The sequence below is a fragment of the Bicyclus anynana genome, chromosome 27, assembly GCF_947172395.1.
Source record: "Bicyclus anynana chromosome 27, ilBicAnyn1.1, whole genome shotgun sequence".
Lineage (NCBI taxonomy): Eukaryota > Metazoa > Arthropoda > Insecta > Lepidoptera > Nymphalidae > Bicyclus > Bicyclus anynana.
The window spans coordinates 4,273,700-4,297,570 of NC_069109.1; the positions used below are offsets into that span (position 1 = coordinate 4,273,700).

Here is a 23,871-nt window from a genome sequence, read left to right on the forward strand (position 1 = left end):
AAGATAATTCTCTGGTATGCAGGTTTCCTCACGATGTTTTCCTTCATTGTTTGAGACACGTGATATTTAATTTCTTAAAATGCACACAACTGAAAAGTTGGAGGTGCATGCCACAGATCGGATTCGGAACATTTCGATTGATGAGTTCCTTAATGATAAAAGTGCTTGGAGGCCATTGGATCAGCTTCCACCTTCACACAGGAAGTAAAACTATAAGAAATTGTAATGTTGTCATCAATTGTAAATTATAATATTGTATGATTTTCTTTTTTATAAAGAGCAACTGTTGAGTTTCTTGCCGGTATCTTCTCAGCAGAACCTGCCTTCCGAACCGGTGGTAGAATCTGTACAAATAGTCAACTGACGTGTCAAAAGTGCTTATAACTGAGCCTACTTGAAGTAAATGAATTTTGAATTTGAATTTTGACCCACTCCGGAATCGGAGACAGAGGACATATCCACTGGGCTATCACTGCTCTACATGGTAATATTGGTCAAATACTAATATTATAAAGCTGAAGAGTTTGTTTGTTGGGTTGAACGCGCTAATCTCAGGAACTACAGGTCCGATATCAAAAAATCTTTCAGTGTTAGATATTCCATTAATAGAGGAAGGTACAGGCTATATATTATCCCCGTATTCCTACGGGAACGAGAACCACGCGGGCAAAACCGCGCGGCGTCAGCTAGTAATAATAATAATAATAAAAGCCTTTTATTCAGCAATATTACAGTTAAAATTATTATCTATCTTAAGTATTCTATTACTGACATTTTTAACATAAATATTATATTTAATTCCTTACACTATATTACACACTTAATTATTTGTTTTGCAGAGGGATATTGATATATTCCTCTGTCTGTATGCCACTGTTGGCCAAGGCCTCCTCCAACTTTCTCCATTTTTCTCTATCCTGTGCAGTTCTTGTCCATGTACCACCTGCCATGGCTTTGATGTCGTCAGCTAATAAATAAATTAATTAAACAAATAAAAAAACCCGACTGCGTAAAGTATTAAAAACTGAAAAGAAAAAAACAAGCTCAGTCCAGAAGTGTAGAAAGCAATTAGAAAACAGTCGGGACCTTAGATATTGGATAGAATGATTTTCTTCTACAATATTTAATAGGTCCCGACTGTTTTCTAATTGCTTTCTACACTTCTGGACTGAGCTTGTTTTTTTCTTTTCAGTTTTTTATACTTTACGCAGTAGGGTTTTTTTATTTGTCTTTTTTTATTTCTTTTCAGTTTTTTTTATACTTTAAGCAGTCGGGTTTTTTATTGGTTTAATTAATTTATTTATTTCACACTTTTTAGTTACGATGGTTTTTGTGATGTTTTCGGATTTATTTGTTACGTTTATTACAAAGTACGATAATTTATGCGTCCAACCGAGGTTAAGCAAATATTAAAAAAATTCTACGGAACGCTCGGCTCGGACTCGCACTTAGCCGATTATTTAATTTAGTCTATTTTATAACTTCACTTCACAAACCTGCTTGCACCTATAGTCATCCGCCTCGCGTATTTTGTATAGACAACTAATAAATAACGTTTTTCTAATTATAGTTTTTTTTTAACATGGTCATGATATACCATTTTAGAATCCTCACAAGAAGCTCTTGAATTTGATACCCATATTGCAATATTAGGTAGGAGGTAATAAAGAATATTACATACATACATACAAGATACGCGCGAAAAACATAACCCTTCTTGCAGTCGGTAAAAAAATACTACTCTTTTAAATAAAATACTACTTTTTTTGTAGGTCGATAATAAATACCCATTTATGATGGATTTACATAAATATCATTATATCTGCTCCTATGTCATAACTATTTATTCCATTATCAGTTGTGATAAGATACCCACTGATATCAGAATACCTTTTTACCTTTTGTCATCATTTACTATGTGATTATACTAAGCTAAGGTTCGAAATTATAAAAAAAAATGTTGTTCCCAACAACTGTGGACTGTTAATTTGTTGTTGGTGTTAAAATGAATTGATTAAAGTGTAAACGAAGTGTTGTTTTGTTGTTTGTGATAATTGTGAAGGTTACATTCTTTTCATTTACTTCCGGTTGGTATATTGATTGATATTAGTAAAGAATTATTTCTGCTACTATTTCGTCATCTACCCAATATAAAACTTCAAACCATAATATTCATTTAATGGGGATGATGACTAGGTTTGAATATATTGATTTTTATGATACATTCGGGTAAATAAGGTCAATTTTAACTAATCTTCTACTATATAAAAAAAGTTCGGGTTTTCCTTCCTGATGCTATAACTCCAGAACGCACGAACCGATTTCCACGGTTTTGCATTCGTTGGAAAGGTCTCGGGCTCCGTGAGGTTTACAGCAAAGAAAATTCAGGAAAAGGTAGGGTAGGTAGGGTAGGTGATAGGGTAGGGGTAGGGTAGGGGTAGGGTAGGGGTAGAGTTGGGTAGGGGTGGTTGAAAGTTTACACCGAGTTTCACGCGGACGAAGTCGCGGGCGTCCGCTAGTTTACATATAAAAAGCAAAGATTGTCTGGATATTTGCTAAATAAAAAAAAAAATGTTCCAAATCTATTAAAAATCTTTTATCATAATTAGATGAAATATCATACAGTTTTAGCTTCCTTACATTAAATGTGTCATTTTTTAATATATATACTATAAACATAAACGCACAAATAACAAAGATATCAGTAATTTTGTTTGAATTCACATACAAATCTAACGATCATTACATTACGTACGACGTCATTAGTTCGTGCCATTTTGAATGGGGCGTTTTTCAGCACCGCAAATCTGACCCTTTAAATCCCTGTAGCTCCGAAAGTAATGATCGCAGATACCCTGTTACTTTTACAAAACTGCTTTACTATTAGCATACACTTAATTTGTATACAATTTAAAAAACTGTCATCTTCCCTATTCTGAATTTCAAGAAAATTAAGTTAATATAAATTAATACTTGCATAAAAAACTAAAATTTTGAGGGTGCTACCAAAGTCCTGAATAAAAATTATTACCTATATAAAAAAACCCCGAAAAAACCTATAGAAAATTCAAAAGCAACGTAGCGTAACAATTTAACGAATATACGGTAGATGCATTTATATAAATATATTTTACTACACGGATTTCATCACCCAGTGAACCAATGAACTACGTTGGTAGGTACTACAAGTATATTTTAGGGTTCCGTTGCCAACAAGAAACCCTTAAGGTCGCCATTGACGGTCAATAGGGATGATGACAATTTTTTAAATTGTATATAAATTAAGAGTATACTAATAGCAAAGCAATTTTGTAAAAGTAACAGGGTATCTGCGATCATTACTTTCGGAGCTACAGGGATTTAAAGGGTCAGATTTGCGGCGCTGCCGCGGATCCCTGAAAAACGGTCCATACAAAATGGCACGATTTAGTGACGTCGTTGGCTCGCTGATCGTTAGGTTTGTATGGGCGTTCAAACAAACTTAATATCTTTGTTATTTGTGCGTTTATGTTTTTAGTTTATTGATTGAAAAATGTCACATTTAATGTAAGGAAGCTAAAACTGTATGAATTTTCATCTAATTACGATAAAAAAAATTTAATGGATTTTGAAATTTTATAATCTCATTACATATTTTGCAAATATCCAGATAATCTTTGCTTTTTATGTATAAATAATATATATACATTGACCTTATTTACCCGAACGTATCATAAAAATCAATATATTTAAACCTCGTCATCATCCCCATTATTCTCACGTTTCTGAAAAGCAAACGGCAGTACCCACGCGTCATACTATACAAGTCATGTACGCAGTGCCCAACACACGATCAATTATAGTCGTGGGTGCTACAGAAACGTGAGAATAATTGACCGTTTGTGGCTAGCATTACAGTTACGTCATGTCCGTCTCGACCCGCGGTTCAGCTCAGAGATTTAGTACTAGAAACTTTACTCGTAGCTTTAGTAATTATAGGTAATCAACCGGCTCACTGCTGAGCTCGAGTCTCCTTTCAGAATGAGAGGGGTTAGGCCAATAATCCACCACGCTGGCCCAATGCGGATTGGCAGACTTCACACACGCAGAGAATTAAGATAATTCCATGGTATGCAGGTTTCCTCACGATGTTATCCTTCACCGTTTGAGACACGTGATATTTAATTTCTTAAAATGCACACAACAAAACTACTGGACTACAGCAATATTAACTAATTAATACCGATAAATCAAAGACTGTAGGGATATTTGTAAAATTAATCAGGTTACAAAATTTTAAAAACAATAAAAATCTCGTGACGCCATAATATTAAAATTTTTCTCGCGGATGAAGTTTCGATCCACTAGTTTTTTTTTTCTTTACAAGTTAGACCTTGACTACAATCTCACCTGATGGTAAGTGATGATGCAGTCTAAAATGGAAGCGGGCTAACTTGTTAGGAGGAAGATGAAAATCCACACCCCTTTCGGTTTCTACACGACATCGTACAGTTGTTAAGAGTGTTCAATATATAATTTGGTGGTTACAAATGGTTCTGGATCTCAGATTCTGGAAAAGTTAGGAGCCTGATATTTGGGTAAATGATATTTCAAAGTGTTAGCTTCTTTATGACTATACAAAATACACAATTTGTAAAACTTTTCTCGATAGTTTATTTTTTTGAAAAATATATGTTTTGCTCACATTTTGCTTTCAACCTCAGGAAAACCAAACTTATTTTCTTAAATTTTAGTTTTGTATAGAAAATTAGGTATATATCTTGAACATGGCCATTTTGTTTTTCGTTATGTTGTTTAATTTACTCGCAATTAGGTAAAAATGGTTTTGGCGCTCACATCATAAAATTTGCGTCGCGCGTCAATCGCTCCGTGCTTTTCACTCACGTGAAATTCATTCGGCATCTCGTTTGCGCTTCGAATTTTATCCATATCGTACCGACGCGCTGCGCGCTCTTAACATATTTTTTTTATGGTTTCCAGGGTAATGACAGCGCCATCAGTGACCCCCGGCCAAGCGTACCAGGGGTACCCCTACACCAACCCCATAGTGATAGACGCGCCGTCCCTGGACGCGGAGACCGCGGCCCGATGGACTAACCTGCCTCGCAACCCCATCATACCCTTGCAACGCCCTAGAGACAGCCCCGAAGTTAGTACTAACACATTGATTTGTTTATTACCCTTCCTTTTAACGATAAAGGTGCTTGGAGGCCATTGGATCAACTTCCACCTTCACACAGGAAATAAAACTTAAAGAAATTGTAATTTAATTGTTATCAATTGTTAATTATAATTCTGTATGACTTTTTCAAAAGAGCAACTGTTGAGTTTCTTGCCGGTATCTTCTCAGCAGAACCTGCCTTCCGAACCGGTGGAAGAATCTTTACAAATAGTCAACTGACGTGTCAAAAGTGCTTGTAAAGTGAGCCTACTTGAAATAAATGAATTTTGAATTTTGAATTTGAATTTTTTGGGTTTGTCGTATTCAGGTAAAAATAACAAAATCAAAAAACACGAAAAAAAACTAGAGAAGAAAGTAAAAATTTCTCGCAAAATTGCAAGATAAGTCCCCGTATTCCTACGGGAACGAGAACCATAATGAAATTAAAGTAGTATTGTAAGACAGTTTAGGGAATCCCGAGTTTTTAGCATAACAAATCCTAAACGCTTGAATGGACCAGAAGCGATTACTGAAATCTGTACTAATATTATTAAGCTGAAGAGTTTGTTTGAACGCGCTAATCTCAGGAACTAATGGTCCGATTTGAAAAATTCCTACAGTGTTAGAAAGCCCATTTATCAAGAAAGGCTATAGGGTATATATTATCCCCATATTCCTACAGGAACGGGAACCACGGGGGTGAAACCGCGCGGCGTCATCTTATAAAATGTTAATTTAAAAGACTCCCAAATCTTTAATATACTTTACTCTAGGAAGAAGAACCAACAACAACGCCTTCAGTGACCCCCGGCCAAGCGTACCAGGGGTACCCCTACACCAATCCCATAGTGATAGATGCGCCGTCCCTGGACGCGGAGACCGCGGCGCGATGGACTAACCTGCCTCGCAACCCCATCACACCCTCGCACCGATCTAGAGACAGCCCCGAGGTTAGTACTAACACAGTACAGTATAGTAAGAAAGAAAGAAAGAAAGAAAAAACATTTATTTAAAAAATTGTGCCATACACCACAATGCCTAATTAAGCACTATTGTTGTGTCTGATGCTTCAACCACCTGATCAATTGAAAATCAAAACTAAAGTAGTTGAAGCATCAAAAACCACTTCGTTATGTTTGGCACAACCTTGAAAAAAGGTAACAGCTCAGCATTGTGCCGCATAAACCAAGCAAAGTACTTGGCCAAGCGGCGCTGATTTTCAGCTGCTACCTCGATCCAGGTGACACCACGGATATACATAGCCACAGTGACAATATGCTATATTACCTTTAAATTAAAAACAAACAACCTTGAATTAATATGCTAAATAATAGGATTACGCTAAACAAATAAAAGTGTTTCAACAAATTAAGCAACAATATAAAATTAAAAGGTATAAATAAAACACACACACACATACACAATAATGATAAGCCTTATATCTAACAATCTACGAGTATAATAATTGAAACATGAAATGAGGAAATAAAATAAAAATAAAAACAAAAAGAAAATATTTTTTTGCATTAACTAGTTTACAAAACTACTGTAGTATGTACCTAAATAACGAAATCTATGAAGATTACTAGGAAATTTCATTCACTAAAGAAGTGAAAACTCCGCCACATAATCCTGTAATTCCTCCTGTTTGCTAAGCAAATATCTTTTTAATTTCTTCTTAAATGTAAACTTACTCTTAAGGTTCTTAAGGTTTCTTAGTACAGTACAGTATTAGTACTAAATACTAATGATCCGATAGCCTGTAGTAGCCAATCATATACATCATGTTATAGAAACAAAAACTACTTGACGGATTTCAACGAAACTTGGTACAATTTTTGACGGCCTCCGTGGCGCAGTAGATTTACAAGACGGAGGTCCTGGGTTCGATCCCCAGCTGGGCCGATTGAGGTTTTCTTAATTGGTCCAGGTCTGGCTGGTGGAAGGCTTTGGCCGTGGCTAGTTACCACCCTACAAAAGACGTACCGCCAAGCTATTTAGATCCGGTACGATGTCGTGTAGAAACCGAAAGGGGTGTGGATTTTCATCCTCCACCTAACAAGTTAGCCCGCTTGCATCTTTGATTGCATCATCACTTACCATCAGGTGAGATTGTATTCAAGGGCTAACTTGTAAAGAATATAATAAAAAAAACAATTATTCTTCACACTCCTGGGCAGGTTATAGTACACTTTTCATCACGCTACGATCAATAGGAGCAGAGCAGTGAAGGGAAATGTTGGGAAAACGGGAGAAGTTACTCCATTTTTACAGCGATACTACTGTAAGGGCCGGATTAAAGAGGTCTAAGGGCGGACGAAGTCGCGGGCGTGCTCTCAAGAAATAAATAACAGATAATATTCCCATCGACTGATTGCAAATAGGTTGCCTAGTTTAATTGCAATCAGATTCAGACAACCTATTTCTCCCTTTACAGTCAACCAACAACAGTAACGCAAGTTGGTCCAGAAGTAACAGACCAAACCCACAACCCGAAAAAACCACAGACCCTGAACCGGATCCCAGGGTCTACATAGACTTCCCCGTCAACGAGCTCGGAGAATACGTGGGTGATAGCGACAGAAGAGAAGAACCTAGAAGAGAGGATAGCCGCTCTGATGATGCTAATAACAATTTCGTAGAAGTAAGTAGTTAGGGGCCGTGATAGCCCAGTGGATATGACCTCTGCCTCCGATTCCGGAGGGTGTGGGTTCGAATCCGGTCCGGGGCATGCACCTCCAACTTTTCAGTTGTATGCATTTTAAGAAATTAAATATCACCTACCACAAACGGTAAGGGAAAAACATCGTGAGGAAACCTGCATACGTAAGGATTTTCTTAACTCTCTTGATGTGTGAAGTCTGCCAATCCGCATTGGTGGAGGACTATTAAACTAACATCTGTCATTCAGACAAGAGACACGTGCTCTACAGTGAACCAAATATGTATTGTTAATGATAAGGTAGGTAGGTAGGAGTTAGGAGATCAAGCGGGTTGCAGGGAGCCGTTGGATGCCGGCGGCTCGAGACCGCTGTGTTTGGAGGTCCATGCAAGAGGCCTATGTCCAGCAGTGGACGTCCATCGGCTGATAATGATGATGATGATGATGATGATGATGATGATGAAGTTAAAAATCATCATCATAATATTATCGCTTAATTGAAGGCAAATAACAAAAAACGCATAAACTCAAAACAACTCGATCGAATTCAAAAAATCTTTCACCAATGGAAAGCTACATTATTAGTGAGTAACATGGGTTACATTTCATCCCCGAATTCCCATGGGAATGCAATTTACGGGGGTGAAACCATTGGGCGCCTTTAATAAATAAATACTTTATTTACAGAATACAATATTCTACGACCCATTTGAAGATAGGAGGATAAATGTCCCTCAGAGTCCTCAAGCGAGTTCGGGGAACGCAGCTAATGGTGGGTCATCACCGGTTGCACAGACTGCCAGCTCTAGTACAGGTAATGAAAATTTAGACTAGAGTCTTACCACAAGCTTTTAAATCCGTAGCGATTCCATTGTGGTTCGACATTTCATTGTAGTCCAAGATTGGTATTAGAAACGACCTTCACCCATCTGTTTAATGGATGAAAAATGTTTTTACGAGTATATCAAACTAGCGGATACCTGCGACTTCGTCCGCGTGGAATTTAGTTTTATACAAATCCTGCGGAAAATATGGATTATTCTGGGATGAATAGAAGCCAGAGTAACATCTATTTCCATTCCAAATTTCAGCCAAATGGGTGCAGTTTAACTTGTGGCGTTAAAGAGTAACAAACATCCAAATAAACATATATACAAACTTTCGCGTTTATAATATTAGTAGAATTTAGTACGTTAAAATTATACTGCGAGTAGGTTGCCTCAAACTTTCCTGACCTAACTATTTTATCAACCATTATTAACTACTAGCGGACACCCGCGACTTCGTCCGCATGACATTCAGATTTTTCACAATTCCTGCTGGAACCATGTATGTGTTAATACAGAGTAAAATCTATTTCCATTCCAAATTTCAACCAAATCGCTTCAGTAGTCGCAGCGTAAAGGAGATACAAACATACACATTTACACACATTCACACACACACACAAACTTTCGCCTTCATTGGTGTGATCATACCGTGTCAGAGGGTATGGGCTACCCCTACAAGGAGGTACAAGTTCATTGTACAATAAACTTGTACCTCTCCAAGTAAGCCCGCTTCCATCTTAGACTGCATCGTCACTTAACATCAAGTGAGATCTCAGTTAAGGGCTAACTCGTCATTGAATAAAAAAAGGAAATTTAAACTAAAGTTTCTTTGTTTCCAGAGACGTGCGCGCCCCGTATACCCCCATACATGTCAAAAGAAGTGAACATATACGGCTCCCAAACTTCTGATGATAGATTCACCTCTAACACCTCCGCTCAGGAGTTTCCTGAGCCTCCACCAGCATACAACGAGATAGACAGGACTCCTGTACAAACGCCGCCTCCCAGAACTGAAGTTATAGTGCCAGGTCTGTATATAATGACTTCTTCAAAGCTTCAGACAAGAGATACTTCTAAGACATATATCCAGGAGTTTCCTGAACCTCCACCAGCATACAACGAGATAGACAGGACTCCTGTACAAACGCCGCCTCCCAGAACTGAAGTTACAGTGCCAGGTCTGTATATAATGACTTCTTCAAAGCTTCAGACAATATATACTTCTAGGACATATACCCAGGAGTTTCCTGAACGTCCACCAGCATACAACGAGATAGACAGGACTCCTGTACAAACGCCGCCTCCCAGAACTGAAGTTATCGTGCCAGGTCTGTATATAATGACTACTTAAAAGCTTCAGACAACAGATACTTCTAGGACATATACTCAGGAGTTCCCTAACCTGTCATTGGCGTACAACGAAATAGACAGGACTCCTGTACAAACGCCGCCTCCCAGAACTGAAGTTATAGTGCCAGGTTTGTATATAATGACTTCTTCAAAGCTTCAGACAAGAGATACTTCTAGGACATATACCCAGGAGTTCCCTGAACTGCCATTAGCGTATAAACAGATAGACATGACTCCTGTACAAACGCCGCCTTCCAAAACTGAAGTTATAGTGCCAGGTCTGTATATAATGACTTCTTCAAAGCTTCAGACAACATATACTTCTAGGACATATACCCAGGAGTTCCCTGAACTGCCATTAGCGTATAAACAGATAGACATGACTCCTGTACAAACGCCGCCTCCCAAAACTGAAGTTATCGTGCCAGGTCTGTATATAATGACTACTTAAAAGCTTCAGACAACAGATACTTCTAGGACATATACTCAGGAGTTCCCTAACCTGTCATTGGCGTACAACGAAATAGACAGGACTCCTGTACAAACGCCGCCTCCCAGAACTGAAGTTATAGTGCCAGGTTTGTATATAATGACTTCTTCAAAGCTTCAGACAAGAGATACTTCTAGGACATATACCCAGGAGTTCCCTGAACTGCCATTAGCGTATAAACAGATAGACATGACTCCTGTACAAACGCCGCCTTCCAAAACTGAAGTTATAGTGCCAGGTCTGTATATAATGACTTCTTCAAAGCTTCAGACAACATATACTTCTAGGACATATACCCAGGAGTTCCCTGAACTGCCATTAGCGTATAAACAGATAGACATGACTCCTGTACAAACGCCGCCTCCCAAAACTGAAGTTATAGTGCCAGGTCTGTATATAATGACTTCTTCAAAGCTTCAGACAGAGATACTTCTTGGACATATACCTAGGAGTTCCTTGAACTGCCATTAGCGTAAAACCAGATAGACAGGACTCCTGTACAAACGCCGCCTCCCAGAACTGAAGTTATAGTGCCAGGTCTGTATATAATGACTTCTTCAAAGCTTCAGACAACATATACTTCTAGGACATATACCCAGGAATTCCCTGAACTGCCATTGGCGTACAACGAGATAGACAGGACTCCTGTACAGACGCCGCTTCCCAGAACTGAAGTTATAGTGCCAGGTCTGTATATAATACACTTCTTCAAAGCTTCAGACAACAGATACTTCTAGAACATATACCCAGGAGTTCCCTGAACCTCCACCAGCATACAACCAGATAGACAGGACTCCTGTACAAACGCCGCCTTCCAGAACTGAAGTTATAGTGCCAGGTCTGTATATAATGACTTCTTCAAAGCTTCAGACAACATATACTTCTAGGACATATACCCAGGAATTCCCTGAACTGCCATTGGCGTACAACGAGATAGACAGGACTCCTGTACAGACGCCGCTTCCCAGAACTGAAGTTATAGTGCCAGGTCTGTATATAATACACTTCTTCAAAGCTTCAGACAACAGATACTTCTAGAACATATACCCAGGAGTTCCCTGAACCTCCACCAGCATACAACCAGATAGACAGGACTCCTGTACAAACGCCGCCTCCCAGAACCGAAGTTATAGTGCCAGGTCTGTATATAATGACTTCTTCAAAGCTTCAGACAACATACTTCTAGGACATATACCCAGGAGTTCCCTGACCTGCCATTGGTATACAACGAGATAGACAGGACTCCTATACAAACGCCGCCTCCCAGAACTGAAGTTATAGTGCCAGGTCTGTATATAATGACTTCTTCAAAGCTTCAGAAGACAGATACTTCTAGAACATATACCCAGGAGTTCCCTGACCTGCCATTGGCGTACAACCAATTAATAATAAGCCACATTATTTGTAAATGTCTTAAGCTATCTTTTATCCTCGTATTCCAACGGGAAATGAAACTACATGGGTGAAATAACGGGGCGTCTGCGAGTAAAAATGGGCATTTAATGATATTGTCTCTCAACAGATAATCTAACACCAGTGGGTCTAGAGAATCCCGACAGAAAACTGTTACTCTGTCCCTTCTGTGGAATGAGGGTCTACACACTGGCGATAAAAGAAAATGGCGCCTTGACACATGTTCTGGGAGGATTCTTTATTATTGCGTAAGTGAATAATATCTTGTTGGTTAAGTGGTTAGTCTATACGCTTCAGATCATAACTCCTTTAATTAAGAAATATAGAAACGCACGATGAAGTTTAACTTGTCGTTTTATATTTAACGTTAAAATTTTGCGTTAGTTTAAGAATTCAAAGTTACCTTTATCTTCCAATATCGTCAAAATAGAGTTAGTTTAATAGTACAAAGTCATCTTGATCTTCCAGGTTCGCACCTTTAACCATCCTGGTATACTGCACTGATTACTTCAAGTATCGTAACCACTACTGTCCAAACTGCAACCGACTCGTTGGATACGAGGTGCCAATCCTCTGCCAAGACATGGTCTACACTAAGGCTGACTAACGTAATCCATACAACACCTCTGCCAAGACATGGTCTACACCAAGGCTGACTAAAGTGATCCATACTACACCTCTGCCAAGACATGGTCTACACCAAGGCTGACTAAATTAATCCATACTGCAACTCTGCCAAGACATGGTCTACACCAAGACAACTAAAGTAATCCATACTACACCTCTGCCAAGACATGGTCTACACGAAGACAGACTAACTTAAGTACATACTACACCTATACCAAGACTTGATGTACATACTAAGGATTATCAAAAATTCAGACAACATCTTAGCCAAGATATATGATAAAATATTTAACGGTGGAAAGCTTAGTTTTAAAACTTTCGTGTATTATAAACTTGGTTTGGTTTATTAAATACTCGTGTGTTAAGAACTCTTATTAATTATACAGGGTGCTCGGGAGTTATTCCCATAACTCTGGGGTTATATTCTTTATTGAAAATTAATTAAAAATGTTCAAGGAACATGTGTTCTAAAATTAATTTCGGGATAAATAATATTTCTTTTGTAATTATGACGAAGCCATGTTTGACGTACATATTTTGAAATGCAAGGATATATAAAGACGTGTGTTACATGGATAGTCGAAATTATTTGAATGACTTTGTATAAAAATATAAAAAGTTTTTATTTTTTACTAGGGAACGCCCGCGACTTCGTCCGCGTGGAATTCAGTTTTTCACAAATCCCGCGGGAACCATGGATTTTTCCGGAATGAAAACTAGCATATGTGTTAATCCAGAGTAAAATCAATTTTCCATTCCAAATTTCAGCCAAATCGCTTCAGTAGCCGCAGCGTAAAGGAAGAACAAACATACTTACACACTTTCACACTTGCACACAAACTACTTACTTACTTCTTACTTCCTTCGGCGCTACAACCCTTTGTGGGTCTTGGCCTCCTCTACCACTTTTTTCCGTCCATTTCTATGCCTTGCCTTTCTTTCCCACCCAGATAATTTTTCCATTTTTTGCAGGTCCTCTTTCACACAATCTAGCCATCTTTTTTTAGGTCTTCCTTTTAATCTTTTTACACACAAACTATCGCCTTTATAATATAATTGTGATTTAAAAAAAATAGTTATGTAGTTCGGCTCCTATAAGTGTCAACACCTTGAAGTTATGGGAAAAACTCCCGAGCAACCTGTATAATATCTAACCGTTTCTCTACCTTATGTACACTAATTGTATAGAACTCACAATTTAACGATAAAGCTTTGGTCCTTATTATTAACCCCCGGACGCAAAAGGGGTGTTATAAGTTTGTCGTGTCTGTCTGTCTGTAGCTCCATAGCTCCTGAACGGATGAAGCGATTTCAATGTAGTGTTTTTTTGTATTAAAGGTGACTTTGTGCGAGTGTTCTTAGACATGTCAATAAAATCGGTTCAGCCGTTTGAAAGTTGTGGGGGGTGAAAGTGGGGAAGAACAACCGAATGTCTGCAAATATACTCGAGTGGGGTCTCAAATGAAAGCGCACTGAAAGAGAATATTGATGACTTGATCGAGAGTGTAATTAATAATTTCATGGCCTTCGGGGGTTTTTCAAAATTTTCAATTTTATTTATATTTTATTTTGTGTTTTTCTAGTAAATGTGATATATGAATAATAAAGTGTATTGTAACTTTAATAACTTAATTTTATTTTTCCTGCACTAATCGAGTCGTCAGGAATAAGTCGGGATGGCAAGAGACCTGATGTTATTAACGCCGGTTCCCTGGGAAATGGGGCGGGACTTAATGTGGGACGCTACATGCGTCGACACATTAGCACCGTGTCATATCGGGAGACAGAAAAAACATATTTTTAATGCCCTCAGCCAAAATAGTATTTACGAATTAAATGACTTTTTTAAATTGAAATCAATTTGACTAATTTATTATATTTTCGCAATTTGACATAAATTTTATTTAAATATTTTATTATTTTCATTAGTTTAGAATTAATTCATTATTGGTATAGTTGTGGTAATTTTCCTGTATGTCACTTTATTTTCAATCAAATCAACATGTAACATATATAAATAATTTGAACATTTATATTGTATTACTGGATTTAAAAATTTGCACGCCTAATTTGTGGCAAAACATGTGTCCTAGGTATATATATTCGTCTACAATTTCGAGCGTAGAGTCCTCAACAATAACTGGGTGGAGCGGTACATGAGCATTAGTCATGATCTTCGTCTTGCTCATGTTAATTTTTAGGGACACACGTTGAGAAACCCTGCTGAGGTCGTTGAGCATATATACGGTTGCCAGATACACGAGTAAACAATTAAGTAATGTTATATGTATATGTATACCCTCATCAGTTATTTAGTCGTCTAATATCTCAAGTGAAAGCTCATTTTACGCTAATTTAACTGTATTAAGTACCTACATAGTTTCGATTTTGTATGTTTTGATTTAATACCTACATGGTTTCGATTTTGTATGAAAAATGTGTTTGTCCGCAATTAAACTAGGCAACCTATTTGCAATGTGTCACTGTGAATATCTAACACTAACTGACGCTGCGCGGTTTCACTCTCGTGGTTTCCGTTCCCGAAGGAATACAAGGATAATATATAACCTATAGCTTTCCTCGATAAATGGGCTATCTAACATTGAAAGAATTTTTCAAATCGGACAAGTAGTTCCTGAGATAAGCGCGTTCAATCAAACAAACAAACTCTTCAGCTTTATAATATTAGTATAGATTTATTTCTTATTTCTTATCACTAATAAATTACAGATGAGAGTATATATTTTTACTGCCGGATCTTAGAGCAATAGTCCTGTAATAATATAACAGAGCCAGAAGAGTTTGTAAACTTACCTATTGAGTAAAATTGGTCCCCCCGTTTTCCTCACTTTGAGGGCTTCTTCCCAGAACCTGACGGCTTCCGGCAGGATTGTGTTCTGTAAAAGAAAATAATATATCTATTTGTATTTATCTATCTATCTATACCTATACTCGTAATAAAACTGTAACAGGTCCAATTCTTGGATAGAAGCAGGCGTTACTTTGCGGAAGTTCATCATGATTATATAATGATTTATTTATTTTGCTATCATCCGCGAAAAGTTGACTCTACAACGTGCAATTGCAAAGTACACGTTGCACGTTGTAGAGTCAACATCTCCTGAGGATGCTCCGGTTTCGGGGTGAAACGTACGTAGAGAGTATTTTGCCGGACCTGGGTGACGTTGTCGCATGGGTTCGTCGACTTTTCGCGGATGATAGTAAAATAAATAAATCATTATATAGGTCCAATTCTGTAAATTAATGAAAATGTTAGTTGGAGAGCAATATAATAGATACTAAAACCAAAAATACATTCTTTTTATTTTTAGCCGTCTTTTTGTTGACTAGGCATCACACTGAAACAACTGAATTAATTCAAATGAAAATTGGCAACTTTGAGACCATATTAGGAAGACGGTTATAAGATACTATTTGTTGCGAAATAGTTAGTAGGTATCCCCTAAGAACGGATTTTGCGATAGGGCCGTATTAAAGAGGTGTAAGGGCGGACGATAGTAATCTTATATGTCCAAAAGTCTTTGTACTGAAGTTTCGACCCCTTGCTGTATACCCTCGATAAATGACTCAGCAACATTGAATAACAAATTTGTCATTTTAAGGAAAATAATAACATAACTTCCCAAAACAATGAAATTGTTTTAATAAATGTGTGATATACTTTATTAAAGTAAATAACAAAATGTTGGATAGAAGCAGGCGTTACTTTGCGGAAGTTCATCATGATTATATAATGATTTATTTATTTTGCTATCATCCGCGAAAATTCGGCGAACCCATGCGACAACGTCACCCAGGTCCGACAAAATACTCTCTACGTACGTTTCACCCCGAAACCGGAGCATCCTCAGGAGATGTTGACTCTACAACGTGCAATTGCAAAGTAACTGGTGCAAGTGCGAAGTTGACTTTGCAATTGCACGTTGTAGAGTCAACATCTCCTGAGGATGCTCCGGTTTCGGGGTGAAACGTACGTAGAGAGTATTTTGTCGGACCTGGGTGACGTTGTCGCATGGGTTCGCCGAATTTTCGCGGATGATAGCAAAATAAATAAATCATTATATAACAACAAAATGTGTTCATACTAATATTATATTTGCATGGTCGAATCATAAATTTTGACGGCCTCCGTGGCGCAGTGGTATGCGCGGTGGATTTACAAAACGGAGGTCCTGGGTTCGATCCCCGGCTGGGCAGATTGAGATTTTCTTAATTTGTCCAGGTCTGGCTGGTGGGAGGCTTTGGCCGTGGCTAGTTACCACCCTACCGGCAAAGACGTACCACCAAGCGATTTAGCGTTCCGGTACGATGCCGGGCTAACTTGAGAGGTGTAGTCAAGGGCTAACTTGTAAAGAATGAAAAAAAAAAAATAATTAGGAGATCCGCAGAAGAACAGTCACTGACATAGCTCAACGTGTCGCGAAGCTGAAGTGGCAATGGGCGGGCCACATAGTTCGAAAACCCAATGGACGTTGGGGTCCCATAGTAGGTACTAGAATGGCGACCCCGCACTACAAAGCGCAGTGTTGGTCGACCCTCACCAGGTGGACTGACGACATCAAGCGAGTCGCAGGGATTCGCTGAATGCAGGCGGCTCAGCATCGTGATGTTTGGAAGTCCCTACAAAAGGCCTATGTCCTGCAGTGGACGTCTATCGGCTGATATGATGATGGTGATGACTAATACTTTAATTTGTAGGACATTGTGGCTGTTAAGTTGTATAACTATTAATTAAGCAACAGTAAAAAAAAAACCTGACCCGTGATAGCCCAGTGGACATGACCTCCGCCTCCAATACCGTTGTGGGTTTGAATCCGGTCCGGGGCATGCACAACTTTTCAGTTATGTGTTTTTAAGAAATTAAATATTACGTGTCTCAAACGGTGAAGGAAAAACATCGTGAGGAAACCTGCATACCTGAGAATTTTCTCAATTCTCTGCGTGTGTGAAGTCTGCCAATCCGCATTGGGCCAGCGTGGTGGACTATTGGCCTAACCCCTCTCATTCTGAGGGGAGACTCGAGCTCAGCAGTAAGCCGAATATGATGAAAAAAAAAGCTGGTTAGAGACAACTTTAAATAACCTCGTTATTTGATACAACTCGGGAGGAGAAGAGTTTGCCAAAAAATAGTTATAGAATTTAACAGCACACAATTGCGTGGTACACTATCTCGTTTCGACGCTCAGAAATTTTTATTACCTGGTAACCCAGTTAGCTACCAGAATCAAGAATTTTCGTAAATAAAAAAGTTGAGCGTCTCATCAAGATGAAGCTACTCACGGAAAATTAACTTGATAGTAATCAAAAGTAAAAATGTTCCACGGGTCCTGGACTATTGGTATAGATAGTAATAAAAAAAATAATACTTACGTTTATCATTTCAAATTTCTTGGGTTCTAACCTGAAAGCAGACAAAATACATTAGGTTTTTATTTATTTCTGTCTTCAAAATCTGGGATATTTTCCCCATCGTTAAAGAAAAAGTAAGTGCGCTCGAGTTAGTACACTTTTAGTATCATGTGTTTCCCTACTAATCTATACTTTACTAGCTGTTCCCGTAGGAATACGGGGATAATATATAGCCTATAGCCTTCCTCGATAAATGGGCTATCTAACACTGAAGGAATTTTTCAAATCGGACCAGTAGTTCCTGAGATTAACGCGTTCAATCAAACAAACAAACAAACTCTTCAGCTTTATAATATTAGTATAGATACCTAATATTATAAATGCGAAAGTAAGTCTGTCTGTCTGTCACCTTTTCACGGCCATACCGCTAACCGATTTGGATGAAATTTGGTATATAGATAAGTTGGATCTTGGAGCAGAACATAGAATACTTTTTATCCCGGAAAAGTTAAAGGTTCCCGCGGTATTTGTAAATAATACAATTTCACGCGAACGAAGTCGCGAGCGTCCGCCAGTACAAAAGTATTTTCTCAATCCGACTGACAGTTTCGGAGACTACAGCGTTTATTTATTTATTATATTTTATTATATATTTCTTTAGGAAGACCAACCGCAGAACATTGTATCGTGTATACATATTGATTACATACGTTGTGGCCAATGGTGAACGTTCAACTTATTTCAGATCTTCACAACGTTTATAATATTAAAAAAAAAAAAAAATACCGACCGAATTGAGAACCTCCTCCTTTTTGAAGTCGGTTAAAAATATAATACATAGTTCATGTTATCTAACTACAATATATCTTAATTCTAAAAATTAAAAAATATTACAAACTATTTACAATACTACAAATTAAATTAAAACACAAAAATACACAAATACAAATATACAAATTAATTGATTATAAAAAATTCTAAAAAAAAAACAAAAATACAAATTGAATTAAAACAAACAAAAAATAAAAAATACAAATTAAATTTAAACAAACAAAAAATAAAAAAATACAAATTTAATTAAATTAACAAAGTACTATAATTGAATATTGGTTATTAAATGAAAATGTCAAATAAAATAATGTCAATAAAAATGCCAAGGAATAAAAAAAAATTCAATAATGTCAATGATTTTTCGCCGAAAGTCGGTATATTTGTTGTGGAATAAATCGATGTCTTTCTGTTTAAACAAACATACAAACAAACTTTCCCGCTATAAAACATTTTAGTTTCCGGCGTTACTTATTAGCATACAGCCTTCGATAGCGGAGCGACGAAATAAGTTGCGAAAGTAGAAGTGGCGCGCGCGACGATTTCGCATGCCACCTCTGTCAGGCAAATCACTATTACGTTACTTCAAGGACAAACAAGTAATGCTCGCCACACACGCTCCGATATACCCAATGCCGGCGCTGCCGGCATGACGTCCGCTAAAACCAGCGGTGCGCGGTGTGTCAATCAAAAAAGTGGATCAATTTTTAACGGCCTCCGTAGCGCAGTGAATTAACAAGTGAAGGTCCTGGGTTCGATTCCCGACAAGGCACATTGAGGATTTCTTAATAGGTCTGGCTGGTGGGAGGCTTCGGTTGTTGCTAGTTAGCACCCTACCGACAAAGACGTACCGCCGATCTATTTAGCCTTCCAGTACGATTTTTTGTGGAAACCGAAAGAGGTGTAGATTTACATTCTCCTCTTAACAAATTAGCCCACTTCCATCTTAGATTGCATCATCACTTACCATCAGGTGACGTTGTAGTCATGGGCTAACTTGTAAAGTAAAAAAAAAAATGAATAAAGTGTGTGTCAGCTCCGACGCACGAATGTTTACTCTTTCAGATCGACTGTCTAAATAGTGTATGTTGTCCCGCAGCATACACTGTGTACGTCTCCGTCATATGTCGCGCAACCGAGGAGCAGCAGGCAGCCGGTGAAAGGTGCGCAGAATAAGTTGCGCACAAAAACTGTAAAGTGACAGCGTTACGTTTTTTGTGCGCAACTAACTACTACCTAGTGTTTAAAATATAGTTATTATATATCAACTAACTAGTGTTTCAAATGTAGTATTTTTGCGTACTATATATTTCTTCAACAGTATATAGCACGTCGACTTGAAATAGTACAATACTATATAATATATATATATAGATACTATATAATAGATATTAATGAACCGTCGGAGGGTGTAACGGAACCTTCACTCCCCACCACTCAACCCCTCGCGTCGCGCAGCAGCTTCGCAGTTTGGATCGTGCCGCGATGCAAGAACCAGCTCATGACTAAGGGCCCCGTATGGGTTCGAAACTAGTCGGGCATACTCTGACCTAATATCACGTGAGTTTTAGCCGTGTTTCATAATCAATTAATATAGTAAAGTTGGCAACCCTACGACACTACGGGAGTAATGACGACGGATAGTGATTGCCACCACACCTAAATGACCACGACCACCTATCAAGAGTGTAGCGACCAAAAAGAAGAAGAAGAGTTTATTTCAATTGCTTTTTTTTAGTGTCTTCTGTGTATTGTGTGTGTGTGGGTTAAATAGACAAATCTTAATTTCTAAAACTCGTGTGTTGGTCGTAATTAAATGGCGGATCGTCTTGTAGCAAAAATCGCGATCAATACACGATGAGTTTTACTAGACGTAATACTGGCAGCACTGCAGGCATGAGAGTATATCGGATCGTGTGTGGCAAGCATTACCTAGGCGATATATAGTTCGTCCAGATTGAGTTGATCGAAAATCCAAACAAATATGGCCGTCCTGATGACGTCACAACCCCCCTAGGGATGGGCCTTCAATGAACGAAATCGGGAACGAATTAATGAATGAAAGTCTGATGCAAAAAATAATTAATTTTTTTTTTTATTCTTTACAAGTTAGCCCTTGACTACAATATCACCTGAGGGTAAGTGATGATGCTATCAAAGATGGAAGCATAACTTGTTAGGAGTAGGATGAAAATCCACACCCCTTTGTAAATAGGGTGGTAACTAGCCACGGCCAAAGCCACCCACCAGCCAGACCTGGACCAATTAAGAAAACCTCAACCGGCCCAGCTGGGAATCGAACCCAGGACCTCCGTCTTGTAAATCCACCGCGCATGCCACTGCGCCACGGAGGTCGTCGTCGGTGACCGCCGACTGCAAATACATCTGTCAAAGACGTCTTAACCGAAGAATAACTGGGGTATGCAAGATGACAGTTTTTTAAATTGTATATAAATTAAGAGTATACTAATAGTAAAGCAATTTTGTAAAAGTAACAGGGTATCTGCGATCATTACTTTCGGAGCTACAGGGATTTAAAGAGTCAGATTTGTGGCGCTGCCGCGGATCCCTGAAAAACGCCCCATACAAAATGGTACGAACTAATGACGTTGTAGGCAATGTAATGATCGTTAGATTTGTATGTGCGTTCAAACAAAGTTACTAATATCTTTGTTATTTGTGCGTTTATATTTATAGTTCATTTATTAAAAAATGTCACATTTAATGTATGGAAGCTAAAACTGTATGAATTTTCATCTAATTACTATAAAATATTTTTAATAGATTTTGAAATTTTATAATCTCATTTATTTTTCAATTATCCAGACAATCTTTGCTTTTTATGTATAAATTAGTTAACATTGACCCTATTTACCCGAATGTATCATAAAAATCAATATATTCAAACCTAGTCATCATCCCCATTTCTCTGTGCCTGAAGACAAAAGTCTTCGAATTTGATTTTGATGTTACCCTTTTACGCCGCGTCTACCGAACCGAATTATCTCAAATTTGAAATATATATAGATTATAGCCTGGATTAACACATAGAATAATTTTTATACCGAAGAAAATCATAGTACCCGCGGGATTTGTGAAAAACTGAATTCCACGCGGACGTAGTCGCGGGGATCCGCTGGTTTTAACATACACCAAGGAACCGACTTCAAAGACGTATTTCAGTTATTTTGATTTTAACACAAAATTACTACACCGATTTTCATGTAAATGAAATGGGACCAATCTTGAAGTATACTCTTTTAAACAAAAAAAGAATTTTCAAAATTGGTTAATAAATTACGAAGTTACGAGGTAACAAACATAAAACAAAATTCGTCTTCTTTAGTCTGGTGAAAAGGCTAAAAACTTATCACTAAAACATGAAAAAGATACTCACCTATATACAGAGTGGTCATAAAATATACTAATTCTTAACGGTTGATCTATACTTCTTTTCTTAACTATGTGCGCTGGCTCTATGTGAACACCCCTTATTACCTGGAAAGAAAAAAGAAAAAATTAAAATTAGTTTTTCACTAATCCTTCGGGAACCATGGTTTTTTCCGGGATAAAAAGTAGCCTATGTGTTAATCCTGGCTATAATTTATCTCTACTTCAAATTTCAGCTAATTCGGTTCAGTAGTCGAGGCGTGAAACAGCAACAAACATTCATACCATCAAAATCATCAACTTTTCGCAAATCTCGGGAATCCATGGATTTTTTCTTTATTAAGAGCGCGCAGCACGTCTGTACGATATGGATAAAATTCGAAGCGAAAACGAGACGCCGAATTATGATTTTCACGTGAGTGAAAAGCACGGAGCGATTGACGCGCGACGCAAATTTTATGACGTGAGCGCCAAAACCATTTTTACTTAATTGCGAGTAAATTAAACAACATAACGAAAAACAAAATGGCCATGTTCAAGATATATACCTAATTTTCTATACAAAACAAAAATTTAAGAAAATAAGTTTGCTTGTCCTGAGATTGAAAGCAAAATGTGAACAAAACATGTATTTTTCAAAAAAATAAACTATCGAGAAAAAATTTACAAATTGTGTATTTTGTATAGTCATAACGAAGCTAACACTTTGAAATATCATTTACCCAAATATCAGGCTCCTAACTTTTCCAGAATCTGAGATCTAGAACCATTTGTAACCACCAAATTACATATTGCACACTCTTAAGTACTCGCGCACACTCTTAAAGATTTTATCATAACTTCATTGTAAAGTTGAAATTTCAGTCTCATCGCATCACATCTATACTAATATTATAAACCTGAAAAGTTTGTTTGTTTGGTTGAACGCGCTAATCTCAGAAACTACTGGTCCGATTTGAAAAATTCTTTCAGTGTTAGATAGCCCATTTATCGAGGAAAGGCTATATATTATCCTCGCATTCCTATGGGAACGCAAACCACGCGGGTAAAACCGCGCGGCGTCAGCTAGTCACAGGAGGGACACCTCCACACTTTTCCGAAATAATGGGTCTTCACAGACAGATAGACAGACAGACGGACAACGAAGTGATACATATAAGGGTACATCATTGCCGATAGGGTGGAAACTAGCAACGACCAAAGCCACCAGCCCAGCTGGGGATCGAACACGACCTTCGTCTTGTAAATCCACCGCACATACCACCAGTGGCGTGCACTTCATACATGCATTAAAATACTGCATACCCTAAGGGTTGTTTTCTTAAAGCTTATTAAATGAAGATTTTTCCAGTTTGGTTAATTTTTCTTACTTGTGCATACCCTGATCGACAAACTTATGCACGTCGCATCTTATGCAAACTTGTTGACTACGGTACCCTAAACACAGATGATTCATCACACATAACGCGTTGTGTCATCAAATGCCTCAAACAGCCATTACCTGTGTTATTATAGCGGCATTAAAAGCTAATGAGTAGAATTCCTTAGGAGTTAATGACCACTATATACTATACTGACGCCGCGCGGTTTCACCCGCGTGGTTCCCGTTCCCGTAGGAATCATTCATCATTATCAACCCATATTCGGCTCAATACTGAGCTCGAATCTCCTCTCAGAATGAGAGGGGTTACGCCAATAGTCCACCACGCTGGCCCAACGCGGATTGGCAGACTTCACACACGCAGAGAAT

At 38.0% G+C, this 23,871-nt stretch overlaps 1 protein-coding gene across 2 annotated transcripts in view; it reads right to left on the reverse strand.

Moving 5' to 3' along the window:
- The window catches only part of LOC112050685 (leishmanolysin-like peptidase), a 117,031-nt gene that overhangs the window by 44,405 nt on the left and 48,755 nt on the right, over nucleotides 1-23,871 (reverse strand). For both annotated transcript variants that reach the window (XM_052890420.1, XM_052890421.1), the window contains exons 2-4: nucleotides 22,129-22,229; nucleotides 17,925-17,955; nucleotides 15,348-15,430 (exon numbers count right to left, since the gene is read on the reverse strand). In XM_052890420.1, the coding sequence (XP_052746380.1) occupies nucleotides 15,348-15,430; nucleotides 17,925-17,955; nucleotides 22,129-22,229 (215 nt within the window). The remainder of the gene's footprint in view (nucleotides 1-15,347; nucleotides 15,431-17,924; nucleotides 17,956-22,128; nucleotides 22,230-23,871) is intronic.